Genomic DNA, 16,190 nt, shown 5'->3' with positions numbered 1-16,190 from the left:
CCAAGTATTTACTCTCTTCAATAGCGGTGATTTTGGCTCGGAAGCTTTCGGGTAAGGATCTTAAGATTTTCCTTACAACTTTGGCATCCTCAATCTTTTCTCCAAGATTGAGCTTGGCAATGAACAATCTCATTAAGTATCTCATAGAATGAGTCAAACAACTCATCTTCACTCATCTTTACTTCCTCAAATTGGGTAGTAAGCATTTGCAATTTGGTGTCCTTGACCTTCTTGGTTCCCTCATAGGTAGTCTCGAGGATTGTCCACGCCTCTTTAGCAGTATTCACATGAGAGATCCTGTAAAATTCATTAGTAGAAACACCATAGAAAATTGCATTAATAGCTTTGCTATTGGCATTTGCCAAAGCAAGGGCAACCTTGTCCCACTCGGCCTTGGGTGTTGTTGGTCTCACCCAACCATTCTCAACGGAATCCCAAACGATCTCATCAATAGCACATAGAAAAGCACGCATACGTACTATCCAAAACGCATAGTTACTCCCATCAAAGAAAGGAGGTGCGTTGAGAGATTAAGATCTATCCATCTTAAAAGGGGTCTAGGATCACACACAGATAACAAAATCCAAAAAGTGTACCTGCTCTGATACCAATTGAAAGCTCAATTAGTGTGAAAACACTAATGCTTGTTTAGACCCCCTTCCCCTCCCCCCCCCCCCAAATTTTAAATAATGGCTTAATTGCATTTACTATAACCTATCTAGGTGTGAAACAAGATTAAATGAAGCACAATAGACCAAAACACTACTATAAGCCATAAGCAAGTACAATAAGCGATAAATGTAAAGCTTAAAGAGTAGGCAAGAGAGATGCAAATATAAGATAACACCGAGACATGTTATCGAAAAGGAAACCGAAGTACTCTGTGAAAAACCTCTTTGCAGCCCTCCAAGCCGAAATTGATCCATTAGTGAATAAGTTGGAGTACACGAATATCAAAAAGACCATCTAAGCTTAATCTATCCAATGTACTTGAACCCTCCAAACTCCTGCTACCAATGGACTTCTTGGAGTCTTGTCTTCACTAGTTATCCGGATCCCCAATTGCATCCGCCACTCAATGGCTTCTCCCAATGCTTCCCACACACACCAAAACTTCACTCAACTCACAGTTGGGTGAATTAAGTGTTTGGGCTAAGAACCTCTCAAAGATATGAAGATGGAGAGGTAAGAGTAGAGAAAAACCAAGAGAATTTGTAATGATTATGGGTATGACAATCTCTAACTCTCAAGTGTTTTGCTAGGGTTTTCTCTCTCGATAAGACTCCTCACAATTTCGTGGGTAATGGGGGTATATATATGTAAATAATTTAGGAATGCGCACTTTATTTTTTCCAAACAGAGAGTTTCGAGAGTACCTTGTGAGACGGTCTTTCTCACGAAGTACTCTAAAAATGACAGGCTGGCATGACTCTTCAGCTTCTAGTCATGTGCTTCACACATGGCCTTTTCGCAGGTGATCATTGCATGCTTGATTCTTCACCAATCTCTCACACTCATCACTTACAATTAAACCCACATAAATACAGGGAAATGATTGACTTAATTACAACCAAATTGGCACAGAATCAAAGCCAACAAAAGCTAGTTGGAAATCACAACTTTACACAAGCAACAAACAACAATCAAACAAAACATAGCATGGGTCTAATATATAACCAAAAAACATAAACTAACAACAAAGATATCAAAGATAAAAATAAAAAAATAAAAAAAATCTATTCCTAAACATGCATTAGATTTAACAACAAACAAGAACAACACTTAACACATCAAAACATGTTCATAATATATCCAATCATTCAACTCTCTAATCAAAATATGATGAGACACAACAACAACAAAAATTAAACAAAACAAAACATATTTCTAAGCATGTAAAACAAATAAATCAAATTAAAAGCAATAAGAACACAAGAAAAATTCAAATTAAGGAAAAGTCATGAAGAGAGACTCACCTTGCTTATGAAACACAACTTGATTGATATTTAACCAGCCCCTCAGTGCCTACATAGCAATATTCAATGAGATAATCCAGGGAATCAAAGTATTCAATGGTCCATTAGTAATCACAACTCAAAAATAAAAGATGCTCTTGAAAAAGCTTTAGAAAGAATGTTTGAAAAATGTTTCTTGGAATGAGATCAATAGTTTCTGCTTAATGAATAATAGAGTGAGGTCTTAAAGAACCAAAAATGTGCTTGGTGGCTGTGTACGCAAAAAATCAAAGTTAGAAAAGAGTTTTAGAAGAGTTTAGGTGAAAAATCAAATGTCTCTTGCTAGGGTTTGAGTTTGGAGGCATAAGGTTGTATTTATATGTTTAAATTAGGGCTTTCAAGCTCATTTAAAGGGTTTTGGACGTTCCAAAGGGTCTAGGGGCTGAGCCCTATCAAAAAGGGAGGCTTTGGGCCCTAAAAACTAAAGTTCTGAGGTTCTGGAATGGGCCTTGCGTACACATGTTTGTGCATGCGTACACATGTGTCCCCAAAAACCCTAATTCTAATAGCACTGATGGCCCAATTCAAACGTTCATAACTCACTCAAGTTAAATTCAAATTAGGCAAATTTTGTGTTCAAATTGAAGACCAAGATGTCCACTTTCCAATGAAATAAACCTCACTCAAAATATCTTTGTGGATAAAAAATTATAGTAAAAAAATGAGCAAATGTCATTTTTCAGCATCGTTTTCAAAGCGATTTGAGCACTTTTGAGTTGTAATTACTTCCAAACTATCAAAATAACTTCAATTACCTTTTGTAGATATGTCAAGCTCATCATTGGGATCGGGGACTAAAGTTTATTAATCGGATAAAAAATGAGGTGTTTATAGCTATCATTCCTATTTATACTGGTTAAAGCCCATGAGATTTATCTATTTTACCCCTATTGCTCACCAACCATTTTTGTCTGCCGTAAACACCTCTTCAAAGCTGCTCACTATCCTACTGGTTGCTCAGCCTCTACTACACCTAGTCATGCCCAATGATTTCTCTCTCTTGCACTACTCATTCCACGAAAAATCCTTATTTGATTGGTTCTGCCTTGAGCCTTTCCCTCTCATTTTGATGGGTGAAGCCTTGGGTCTCTCTCTCTACCTACCTCTCTAGCATGCATTAGGTGGTCCCAGCCATTTACTACCTATTTTTGGTAAAGATGCCTTCCCAATAGAGCACCTCCCAAAAGAGGCCTTGGTTGGATACCAGAAATAGGCCATTTCCTCCCCCACCCCACCAAACCTCACCTTCTCTAAATCCCTTGATCGTGGGCCCACCTCCCTTGCATTGGCTGGGTACAGGTTGGTAGTGCTCCAACCATAATGTGGTTGTCTTATTGCTTCCTACTTTTGTTTTCTTTCTTTTCCATGCCATTTCTACTGTTGATGTCTGACTCTATCTCGTTCTGCTCTTGCGTCATATTTGCTCATGTTCGACTTTTATGGAGAATGGCATAGGCTTATTGGGCTAGCCCATTGGGCCTTATTGCTTTCTCTTCTTTCTTTTGGGCTTTTACAGCCCTTTGTTTCTACTGTTACTTACTAATCTCTTCTTGCATCTTTTTGCTTGTTATTGGGCTTTTCTGTTGTTGGGCTCTTTTTATCAAAAATGGGTTATCAAAAAGTTACACATGATAAATTTTGATCAAAACCTAATTTAAGTTGTGGGTTAACCCAACACACCCAAATTAAAAACATTCCAAACATCAAACCCAGATATATTTTGGGTGTTTGAAGGCTTTGGGTGAGTATGTTGTTCATATTCAATTGTTGTGCAATTGTTTCATGTTTGCAATTCTTTTATCAATTTTCGGCTATGCTACTTGGTTTGTGAATTGTAGTTCCAAGTTTTGGGGAAAATTACACTTTACCACCCTAAACTATACACCAGATTACACTTTGCACCCTAAACTATTCGAATGCACACTTTACACCCTAAACTATGACATTTATTACACTTTGCACCCTAATGTTAATTTTAGGGTTAAGTTAGACAGAAATTAATAGCACATGTCTTGCACATTATTTTTGCTTAGGTGGCACAATGTTTAAAGACCAAAACACCATTTTCCCAAACAATTAAAAACAAAAGTTTTTTTCCAAGCACCACCACACATTGACTGTTATCACCACTATATCCTATTGTAGCAGTTGAAGTTCTTACGACAGAGAACTTGCAACAACAGTTGAAGTTCTTGCGCCTCCAGCCCAAGAATTTTCAGCAGTTCTCGCACCTCCAGCCCAAGAATTTGGAGACCAATTGATGACACAACATTCAATACAACAATTCAAACAAAAAATACTATCCTGTACAATATTCCACAAACAATCATCATTTCTTTATAAATTTTTTTTTTAAGTTATAATTTAACAATTCCAAAAAGCTGCAAAACAAATAAAGCTCTACCTACCCAACCCACCTTTTGACAATAATACACCCATAAAAAATCCCAACCATTATTGGTTTCTTTTGGGGTTTCAATTTGGAATTTACGGTTTCTTTTGTGAAAAGCAAGAGAGTAAGAGAGTAATTTAAGAAGTTGCAATTTGGGGCTTTCGTTGAGGTGGTGGAGCAGTGGTGTCGCGGTGGAGCCGAAAATATTTTTGATTTGGGGATTTAGGGTTACAGACTAAGGGTTTTGATTTGGGGAAAGAGAGAAATCTTAACCTGCACACGCGATAGAGATGAAGAGTTGAGAAAAAAAAACTTTTGTTTTAATTGTTTGTGAAAAAGTGTGTTTTGGTCTTTTAACAATTTACTATCTAAGCAAAAATCATGTGCAAGACATGTGTTATTAATTTTTGTCTAACTTAACCCTAAAACTAACATCAGGGTGCAAAGTATAATAAGGGTCATAGTTTAGGGTGCAAAGTGTGCATTCAAATAGTTTAGGATGCAAAGTGTAATCTAGTGTATAGTTTAAGGTAGTAAAGTGTAATTTCTCCCAAATTTTGAGAAATTGATTGGATATGTATAATATATAAACAAACAAAACAGTGAAGGATAGATTTGTGAAATAGAGTTGGGAGATTTTTTTTTTCTTTTTGATCTATCAAGATTTGTGACCCATTATGCTATTGCTAATTGTGAACGGTTTCTTAAAAAATATAAAATATAAAATATAAAATATAAAAAAATTACGTGGCTATGGGAATGGGGAGAGGGGTTCAGAACTTTGGAGCCGTTGTGCCATGCCATGCCATGGACTGACGAGGGGATGAATATTTATTGTTATGATTCTCATTGTCGGTAATGTATGTGCATTTCTCCTTGTGATTTTAGCATTCCATACGCATAGTGTTTTGTCGGAGCTATCTCTTTCGGGCCGAGCTATGTTGCAGCGCCAGATGGAGGTGGAACCAAGAGAAGTGAAGAATATGAAGATTGAGGCTCAAATCATATTCTATCTCTCCAATGTCGGGTTTGGCGTGTTTGAATCATTTGTTGGACAAGTCCATCACTTAAAACGGGTTCAAGTAAAAGTTTACCAATGTATAAGTTTTTTATACAAAATAATGTGTCACCTCATTTTTTCCGTTAAATGCATAGGTAAACAAACTAACAAAAGTAAATGAAAGGACTACTATAACCTAGTTTTAAAACTTTTTAAAGACTGATACTGCTCATTTTAAACTTCAAAGAGTAATAGTACTCAGTAGGTAAACTTTAAGAACCAACCATATAATTTTGCCTATTTTTAATGTGTTGTAGGAAAGAATAGAAGATCTTATATGTGGTGTATTGTTAAATGCTACGTTAAAATAGCACAATGGCCATATACCCATTGTTTGGAAAAATATGTATAGATCTATCAATGCTTGTGAGATATTTAGCAATCTATCACATTTTTTAAACTCAAGTTTAGACTCGAGTTCTTTGAAAATATAGCCTTCAAATTTGTCGTTTTATTTTTTATTTTTTATGAAACTCGAGTTACATTAAAAAATTTTAAAAATTTTCCATAGAAATTGAGTAACATGAAAAACTCAAGTTTTCAATTAGTAATAGATCCTTACATATTTCAAAAATAGTAATAAATTGCAAAATAATTTCAAAACAGTAATATTTGGTCATTTTGGTCATGTTAAAATAGATAAAATAAGTTTTGGTGAGTTAAAATGACATTTGATTTAGCTCAACTAATGCTAATACTTGTAGGTGTTCCCATACACAATGACATAATACTTCCTCTTCTCACATTCATCACATTCATGGTAAATCCCGCAGATTTTCTCCATTCAATTCCTTTTACTAAATTCTTTGTACTTATTTCACAGAATACGCTAGAATCATAACCCTGATGGGGAGCTGCTTATCATTTCAAAACACAGCCAAAAAAAAGAATTAATTCAACTAAGAGCACAAATGTCAGAGTATCAGGCGAAGGAAAAAGTACCATATGCTATTCACAAAATGAAGGGAATAAAATGCCAAGTTCGGTTCAAATAAATACAATTCCAATCATTCATAAAGACTCATGGTTACTATAAAGTTTATTGTTGCCAGAACTCAAATCCGACACCAGCTGAATGCAGCAAGAATAATTGCGCCCCCCATCTTTATAAGATAAATGTTACAGACATTGAACAAGATATATATGTCAAACCCCTAGTACAAAATCTGTGGAAATCAGACACAAACCCTATCCACTGAAAGTTAAAACTATGGAGAACTCTTAAAGCCCAAATAAATTGAAAAAGATAGGTAAAAAAATTATCAATCCAGAGCCTGATTGAGAAATATTTAGCATTTTTGTAAATACAAGACACCAAAAATGAACACACTATCTTGAAGCCTAGAAAGCTGCACCCACTGTACACCATATCCATGTCCAAACCCACAAATTGCTTCATTTTCTAAAATCAAATGCTGTCCAGACACAAACAATCCATTTGAAGTTTCGAAGAGGTGCAAATTAGCTCCAAGCTTCAAAGAATTAGGTCAACATAATGCTTTGCCCAAGAAAATAGGGCCGCACTTCATCTGTGGTTAACCATGACTTCAATTAAATATCAGACAGTGCACAGATGACTAACAGTACTGAGGCAGACAGACCACTATGAAGAGGCACATATTGCAAACGAGTGCCAGCAGAGAAAAAACATCTGCTGTGAGAAACATATTACACTTGATACTTTGACAGCTTATCCTTCACTGGGGGCTCCAAAGCAGACATACATTGGTCCCATGCTCCATTTCTAAGCATCTGAAAAATTATAAATTCATATGAGTAAATCAATATTATAGTCTTATTTATGCCCCCCCATTTTTAACCACAGAAAATCTTTAAAAATATAATAAATGTAGATAAACAGGATGCTGCCAACAAAAGCAATGTGTGCTAACCTGTTTATAACCGCGCAACACCTCACAAATATCATTATGTAGATCTTCACTCCTTATTTCCTAGAGAAGTACAAAATGTGACACCATTGAGTTTTTTTATTTATTTTTTATTAAGTGACACCATTTGGTTTTTTGTTAAAAATACAAAACATCAAAATATATCTTAAAAGGAAGGCCATTCTTACATGCCAACTTGCAATAGCTTTGCACATGAAAACAAGTGAGCTTAATGCCCCCGATGGATTTGCTTTAACCTGACAACATTTAAGGAAACCCATGCAAAATTTTAATAACTGATACTTTCTAACTATAAATTCATTAAGAAAGTATTGGCATACCATGGCACATAGACCTCGGAAAGCATCCTCCTTTTCAATATCATCGCGTATCCTGCACAAATTAATTGACCATCAGAAGATGAAGGTGGGTGAGCCATAGTCGCACTTTCGGGTCATTTTTCTGAGAGCAAAGTAGATAAGTGTGCACAAGCATTGGTCTTGTCTAAGGCTGTTCAACAATCCTAAAAACCAGGTGAAACCAACTGACCCAACCCGGCCTGATGTTAACATAGTTGATTATTAAAAAAAAAGGGAGCAGTTGATTTTAGGTTTGTGGAGTAAATCATTCAGGTTTTTGTTGGTTTCAGGTTTGAGTTTAAAATTTAGCTTCTCAATTGGGTGTTGAACTTTATGAAAATCCACCCAAGTAACCCAAACCAACTGAATAAATTATAAATGAGCCCCTTTTTCCCCACATGGCTTCGTCTCATTAGTCCAAAGAATTCCCGGAATCCCTCCTCCACCCCCTTTTTCTCTTAACTTCTCCACATCTCAGACTCTCTCCAACCCTTGACCATTGATCCAGTGTTGGTAAAAGTACCCCCTTTTTCTCTTAACTTCTCCACATCTTAGACTCTCTCCAACCCTTGACCATTGATCCAGTGTTGGTAAAAGTGCAAGGCAAGCACAAAGGCCCCTTAGAGCCTAGACACAAAGTGCAAGTGTGAGTCAGAATGAAGTGAAGCGCACATTTAAAAAAATATATAATGTGATTATTTGAAAATAATTATTAATGAGCAACAAAAAAATCAAGTGATCAAATAATCATTTAAGCTGAAATATAACATTTTATATCATTCTCTTAATCACTTATTCAATTGATAAGTAATTATCAATATGAGTCTAAGACTCTAAGTGCACAGTCCATTATATATTCAACAGCAACTACTAAAGTAACTAAACAATTATCACAAATAAATTAAATCATACTTTCTTCTTTCATGTATGAACTTGGAGTTTCAGGAAATAGCAGTTTTGGTAGCAAGAACAAAATTCAAGGGGACATGTGTAAAGGTGGAGGTGGTGGGTTTTAGTGTATAGTAGTTTATATAACAAATCAATGGTTTATTTCAATAGTATTAAGATCAGATGGCTACAATTCATATTTGGTTCATTTAATATATATATATATATATATATATATATATATATATATATATATTTAAAATTCTCATAAAATAGAACATTGAGCTGATCGAAAAACTCCAAAAGGCACACTTCTTCAAATATGCTTCGCACACTTTTACCAACACTGCTTTGATTGCCTCACTTCCTCTAAATACTTAAGCAACTATGTGCTTCAATTCGAAGTACCCAGAAGAAAATGGGTTCAAAAGCAAATCTATCGTTAAATCGATGAGGATCATGAGGAGCAGACAGCCAATATGGCCAGGTTACTTCCCCAAATGTTCTGACCATTGTGAGTTTTGCATCCTTTAAATTTTTGTACCTGGGTTCTTGAAGTATTATTGATTTTTGGTTGAGTGATCTGATTGGTTTGGGTTTGGGTTTTTCTCAAGTTGGTTTGACATCCAAAATGGGCCAACTATCAAGCCCACCCCGATAACCCAACTGGACACAACAATAAAAAAATTGAGGTGCATTCGGTTTCATCTGATGGATCAATTAGCATCAGGTGGGACCTTTCCCAACATGAAAGCTTTTATTTAGATGGTGAGTTCACACTAAAGCCGACCAAACCCAACCCATAAGCACTCCTAGTCTTCTCACAAGGTTTTGGTATGAATAAACGAAGGCTGAAGGCTCAAATGGATTAACCAAATCTGACTTTTGAAAGATCATTGTCTTTCATAGAGTCTTCTTTCATTGTAAAAGCAGTTCACATAGTTCCAGAAAATGACATAATCCCTTCATTAGTATTTTCTCAACAAGCTAACTCTCCCAAATGTAACACTTTCTGCTTATTCACTTGGTCAAGGAGAAGGTTGTCTGTTACTGATATTTGGAGGCTTAAAGTAAGAGTCGTGTGTGATTTAAAAATGGCTAATTCACATTCCTTGGGGTCAATTCTGAAAGAGAAAAAAAATTGAGTAAAATAATTTCATTGAAATGAGAAAATTACTCTGGTACACAGTAAGTGTATTAAGGAAACTCCTAGAGAATTACAATCTAAAATTTAAAAGATTAACAAATTCTACAAGAAACGAAGAATTAATTAGGTTTAATAATTTAATATTTTCATCCAATCATGTAAAGTTAAGCAAAATCACCGTGAGCTCTACACTCCTTCATATTCTTTTCTGTCCAAATAATCCACATCATAATTTTACTCCTCGTAGCCATACCAAAGTTATCAATTTGGAATGGCTGGAAAATTCCAAACTAGTTAGTTGACTGGAATGAATTACCCCAACCCCCCCCCCCCCACCCTGCTTTCCATCTCGGCCTAAATTCTGGTCCATTCCCACCCGTTTTAGTCCATTCCAATAAATTTCAACTGGTATGATGATTACAGCCAGTACATGAACAAAACATTAACATGATTTTTCATAATTTTTTCTTGATTTTGATATTTGAAAGTTGGTGCTATTAGGCCATGTTATTGATTCATCCTATATTATTGGGATCCTAGTTATCTAAAGAGATATCATTAACTTCATTGTTACGTAATGATGATGTTTATTTGGTTTGAATTGACAGTTTGATATGGTATAAAATTGACGATAACCTAGGTATATTTATTTTGAATTAAATACAAATATATATATATTAGCAATAACCCAAAAATGGTATGTTGGAATATACTAGTACCAAATTCTGTTCCAATAGACACAATGGAATGGTCATTGGAATGAAATTAACAAATTTGAGCCATACTGCACTTCTTTTTCCAACAAACAAAAAGTTCTAACACCATCTTAGGCATCACCTGATTAACCCAAAACAAAGAAAAGACAAATGCCCAATGCTCTCTTGCTAGGTAACTATGAAGCAAAAGATTATCTACTATTTCCCTACTTTCCTTAGACATGCAACAACTACAATAGTCCCTTAAGGAGATTCTCAACTATCAAAGCCGTAGCTGTCCAAACAAAAAGTACTACCTTGTGCAGAACTTTTGTCATCCATGAACTTTGCCATGGGAACCCAAGCTCCCAATTACCTCCCAAAGCTTCAAGGGGTGACCCAAATGAAAATGCCAGTGGAGAAAAATAATAGCCCTCAAAGTTGAGAAAGTGTGGGAGGACTTGAAAAGATATTTGGGTTTGCAATTTCATACTAAGGATTTGGGTTCTCTTTGTTATTTTCTAGGTATTGAAGTTGCTCGTTCCTCTCAAGGTATTTTTTTTGTCTCAACTGAAGTATGTTCTTGATCTTTTGTCTGAAACTGGTCGCTCGGGTGCTCATCCTGCTGATACTCCTATGGATTCTACTTTTAAACCTGATGGCAAAGTGAACTATTTAGTGATGTTGGTCGATACCACTGCTTGGTTTGGAAGTTAATTTTTCTTACTATAACTCATCCTGACATTATTTATGTGGTTGGTGTGGTTAGTCGGTATATGCATGCTCCTAGACAACCTCACTTTAATGCTGTTTTTCATATCTTATGTTATCTGAAGAGGGCACCTGGACGAGGACTTTTGTACAAGCCCTCTGTCTGTGACAGGTTTTAGTGATGCTGACTAGGCTGGTAGTTGTTCTGATCAGCAGTCTGCATCTGGCTACTGCACCTTTGTTGGTGACAATCTTGTTACTTGGAGCAGTAAAAAGCAGAATGTTGTTGCTCATTCTAGTGCTGAAGCCGAGATGTTATGGGTTCCATTTCTTCTGAAATGTTATGGCTCATACTGCTTCTGAGATGTTATGGGTTCAATTTCTTCTTCGCAACTTGGGTGTTGGTGTTCCTATGCAGTATTGTGACAATCAGGCTGCTAGCAATCCTGTGTTCCATGAACGTACCAAACACATTGAAGTTGATTGTCACTTCATTCGGGATTTATTGATGAAGAAACAGATTGTCACCACCTTTGTTTGTTCAGATGATTGGTTGGGTGATATTTTCACCAAGCCTTTAGCTCGTGCCTCCTTTGAACAACTATCTTTCAAGCTAGGCATGTTTAATTTGTATGCTCCAGCTTGAGGGGGAGTGTTAAGAGTTATTTTCCGGTTACTTGTTCTATTAGCATATTAATAAGGGTATTTGTGTAATTATGCTATAAACCCTAATATAAACATATTCCAAGGTGGAGGCTGACAGATTAACGCCTAAACCTTATTTTCTTCACTGTCGCTCTCTCCCTTTATTTTCCCCTTCTTAATTCTCTAACCTAATATGCCTAAACCTTATTTTCTTCACTGTTGCTCTCTCCCTTTATTTTCCCCTTCTTCTTAATTCTCTAACCTAAATTTCTATAGTTTACAATTTAACTGGATCGAACATCAAATTTAACAATACATTATAACCTCCAACATATAGAGGGAAAGAATGATTTTCCTTTGGAAAAAAAAATCAATAAAAAAGGAATTACACAGTGGTAATCTGTGATAATTAATTTTTACACACTGATTTTAACCTATTGTTGACAAAATAGTTTCAGTTTTATCAGCCTTCTACTTTCTATACAATGATATCCTCCATATCCTTGACACTTTATTATACATCCATCCCTACTTTAGAGTAGTACCAATCAACAGTCCCTCGACCAAATCCTCCCAAATTTCTGTGGCAGCTTCCCTCACTCCCATTCATGTGTATCAACCCTGATTTGTCAGCCAAGGGCTCGTTTGATTCAGATTACAAGATTGGCACATGTTAGGCTAGTTAGTAACAAGTTAGTTACTAGTAAATGGACTAGTCTTAGTTAGAGTTCAAGCACATCTAACACATTGATCACACATTAATTCTTGGTAGCACGTGCTAAATTAGTAAGCCAATAAGATTTAAACATGTGCGGCAAATTAACACAGGGCAAGGGATGTATAAATAGATGCTTGGAACTCTCATTTGGATCATTAAAAGAAGAATAGTCATTTTGATCCCTAGTCTTGTTTTCTCTCTTGTTCTCTTGGAATAGAGATTCCTCGAAGTAATCACATGTTGGAGAAGTGACTCTCTCAAAGAAGTCACAATCCTTTCCATCACTCATCATATTTATGCAATCCACTCTTTATTAACCAACTTCACACTTGCAATCCAAAATCCTAGTTGCAAATTTCTTCAAGAAACCTCATCAACTATCCTCACTCCAATATTCCAATACTATACCCAAAATTCTCAAGGCCCTAAACACTAACTCTAGTCTTCAATCTACCAAATCTCACATCAAACAAAAATCTCATCTCATTTCCAACCTATAACCAAACCCTTGAGGCTTCCCAATCCTAAAAACCTAGCCTCCAAATATCTAGAACCCTCTTGGATTCCCTCAAGGAACCGAAATCCCAAGTGTGTTCCTAACATCAAAGGGGTTTGGCTACAGATAGAGAAGAAAGGCAAGGCAAAAGAGTAAGGGGAAAGGAGGGTGGGAGCAAGCCCCCAAAAGATTTAAGACTTGGTTTTGATTTACATTTGTTTCAACATAAAATAGTTTCCTAGAGAAAATACATTCAGGAAAAATAAATTTTTTCTTATTGTTTGGTTAATAGTTGAGAACCTGAAAATAAGCACTGAAAATCTATATATTATAACCAACACTCCCAAAAAGACAGTAAGCAGCAGTGGTGGGATTTTTATCTTTCTTTTTTCTTTTTTCTTTTTGTCCTTTTTCAAGGGGAGGTGGTGGTGGCAGCAATGCAAAGAGACATAATGGTGGCAATGCTGCGGGGGGATTTTTTTTTTGGGGGGGGGGGGGGGGGGGGGGTGGGGGAGATGATGGTGGCAACAAGTGAGTTGAGGGGGGGAGGTGATGGTCAAGGCAATGAGGAGGGAGGTGGTGGCGGCAATGTGGAGCGCCAGGAGGAGGGGGTAATTGCAGGGAAGTAAGGGGGGAAGGGGCTGTGTCAACATGTAACAGAGGAGGGGAGGAAAGTGGTGGCAGCAGCACAAAAGAATGGAGTAATATGAGGGAGGTGGGGAGAGGGCACAAGATTGGTCTAGAAAAATGGTTTACCCTTTTAAAGAATAAACCATTTTCTACCATTATGGTATACTTCTCCTTGATAATGAAAATGATTTCCGTGTACCTTGGCGTAACCTTTTTTCTCTTTGAAATGAAGTTACTTACCAAAAGGAAATTAAGTTTATTACTTATTTATTACCCCAAAAAAAAAAAAAAAATTTACTTAACAATTTTTTGTTGCATCAAACAACAAAAGATATGGAAAACATTTTACGTCAAAACAAAGGGAACCTACGTTTCCCATTGATTATCCAGCAAAGGAACCATGTATAAGGTAGTCCCAGGACTTGAACTGGAGACTTCATATGGGGGTTCCCATGAGGCCAATCAATTGAGCTAACCCGTGCGGGCGCCCTCAGACACAATTCACAGGTTGTCCAACAACTTTACAAAGAGCTAATTCAGTGTCAGGATTAAATCATCATTTTTGCCACCTAGAAAGTTACCTGTTACAAAGTAGCATATTTGTACATGCATGCAGAGACCTACAAGGTTCAAAAAACTTATTGTGCTAGTGTTATGAGTAGAGAATGATTTTAAGAACAAGTCCAATTAATCATCCAGAATATAATTATATGCCCCTAAATTAATTTCAATATGCTTGTGTTACAAGCCCTAAAGGAATTCAACTTCCATATAATTATTATGATTTTTGCATCAAGCATCCAGCATATGTAGTAGGAAAGGAGCATCTAGAATATTTAGTAGGACTACATATTTACATATGAATTAAAAGTCATGTTGATAGTAGTTGAACTAAATTGTAATACCTCCATCAGTAGCTTCAAGAAACAACAGTGATTTGCACAAATAAGTATCTTTAGTCGGTGCAGACAGAAATACTTACATAGACAAGGCACTGCACCATGCTTGCATAAAATGTTCCATATGTGGTGACACAAGCTCTGGACAAACCCAGGCAAGTCTCCCAAGTGTTATTGCACTATTTTCTATGAGTGACTTGTTGACCTCCTGCTCAGCATCAACAAATGTGATTAAAGATGACACAATTTGTAGAATACACATGTACCCAAACAATAATGAAAGAGGATCACCTCCACATGTTGTAGGATTGGAACTAAGCATGAAATAACAGTCATAACAACTGGAGCAATTTCTTGACGAACCTGAAATTAAAAACACATCAAAAGTCAATTAGACATAGCAAATGAAGTGGCAAAGTGAATACATTCATGGGCGTTCTTCATGGTAAATAAACATAGAAACAAGAACAAGCACCTGTGTAGTTATAACTACATCTTAAGAACTAGATTTTTTTTTTTTTTTTTTTGATAAGTATCTTAAGAACTAGATATATAGGCTACAGGATGTCAGGAAAGCATTACAAACACAAAATTCGGTGTTGGCAGGTACATATAAATGTTAGGATTCCAAACTATTGCATCTCTGCAATATGAATGCATGTCCATGATCATGCAAACTATCAGAAATATGAAATGAAGGAATTCTTAATGGCACAAATTGCAAAGAACCCAAAGAGATCAAAGCATGAATACTGTCGATTATAGATAAAGTATGCCCAACTCAGAAAGATGTGGATTAAATAACGAAGTAGAAATAATATAATCCTCCCAGACCCTACAGAGATGGTTGAAATGCTATTACCCCAGCCCCTTTCTCTTCCCTCACCAAGGCACCAACAGGGGAGGGAAGTGGAGAAGTATTTACCTAACACTAAAACCAGCAAAAGCTAAAAATTTTAATGGCGCACGAAGAGCTTAACTTACCTTCACTGCTAATTCCCCGATTGACCAACATGCATTATTTGCAACTGAAACAGTTTCCTTAAGCTTAGGACTAGTCTGTACAGAAAATATGCTACATAAATAAGGAGGCTGTCAAGAGTACTGATCAAAAGTCAATACCATTAAATAAGTTTCACTTACCAGTTGCTTTGCTGCAATATCGAGAAACTCAGACAAACGAGGGCGCAAATGAACGGGGCATACCTAATCAAAATCATCAAAGGGCAGTGTATACATTAAAGCTTGAGATAGATAAATTACCTTAAAAGAAAAAACTATAGCTTCAACTTAGCCACTAGCCCTGTTGCCTGTGCTACCTAGCTACTTCATGTTTTTTCAGGAATTCAGTATCTTGAAGTCCTCAGATCCCGCAAGCAGCTCAAGCCATGGGTTGTGAACCCATCCCAAGGGATGTGCATTAACTTAGGTCATTTAAAAGATAAAGATTTTCAACTTACTCTAGCAAGGTCCCCAAGAAGGGCAAAGGCACTCTGCCGGACATCAGAAGCATCATCCATGCAACATTGCAGAAGCAGATCTCTTAAATTACTATGTGAAACCTGCAGAGAAGTAACAGAAGCACGCATGATCAACCATGTCAACGTACAAGCCATATCATATTTAAGAACTCTAAAACATGAGAA

The 16,190-nt window shown here is 36.4% G+C and overlaps 1 protein-coding gene across 1 annotated transcript in view; it reads right to left on the bottom strand.

Moving 5' to 3' along the window:
* Window positions 1-6,387: 6,387 nt before the first annotated feature.
* LOC142607103 (transportin-1) overlaps window positions 6,388-16,190 on the bottom strand; it is a 44,256-nt gene continuing 34,453 nt past the window's right edge. Inside the window, exons 21-29 of the mRNA XM_075778518.1 lie at window positions 16,005-16,106; window positions 15,688-15,750; window positions 15,529-15,603; window positions 14,836-14,907; window positions 14,628-14,752; window positions 7,698-7,749; window positions 7,545-7,613; window positions 7,360-7,419; window positions 6,388-7,219 (exon numbers count right to left, since the gene is read on the bottom strand). Coding sequence (XP_075634633.1) covers window positions 7,136-7,219; window positions 7,360-7,419; window positions 7,545-7,613; window positions 7,698-7,749; window positions 14,628-14,752; window positions 14,836-14,907; window positions 15,529-15,603; window positions 15,688-15,750; window positions 16,005-16,106 — 702 coding nt within the window. The 3' untranslated portion in view covers window positions 6,388-7,135. The remainder of the gene's footprint in view (window positions 7,220-7,359; window positions 7,420-7,544; window positions 7,614-7,697; window positions 7,750-14,627; window positions 14,753-14,835; window positions 14,908-15,528; window positions 15,604-15,687; window positions 15,751-16,004; window positions 16,107-16,190) is intronic.

The sequence above is a fragment of the Castanea sativa genome, chromosome 8 (genome assembly GCF_040712315.1).
Source record: "Castanea sativa cultivar Marrone di Chiusa Pesio chromosome 8, ASM4071231v1".
Lineage (NCBI taxonomy): Eukaryota > Viridiplantae > Streptophyta > Magnoliopsida > Fagales > Fagaceae > Castanea > Castanea sativa.
This window is presented reverse-complemented; position numbering and strand designations above follow the sequence as displayed.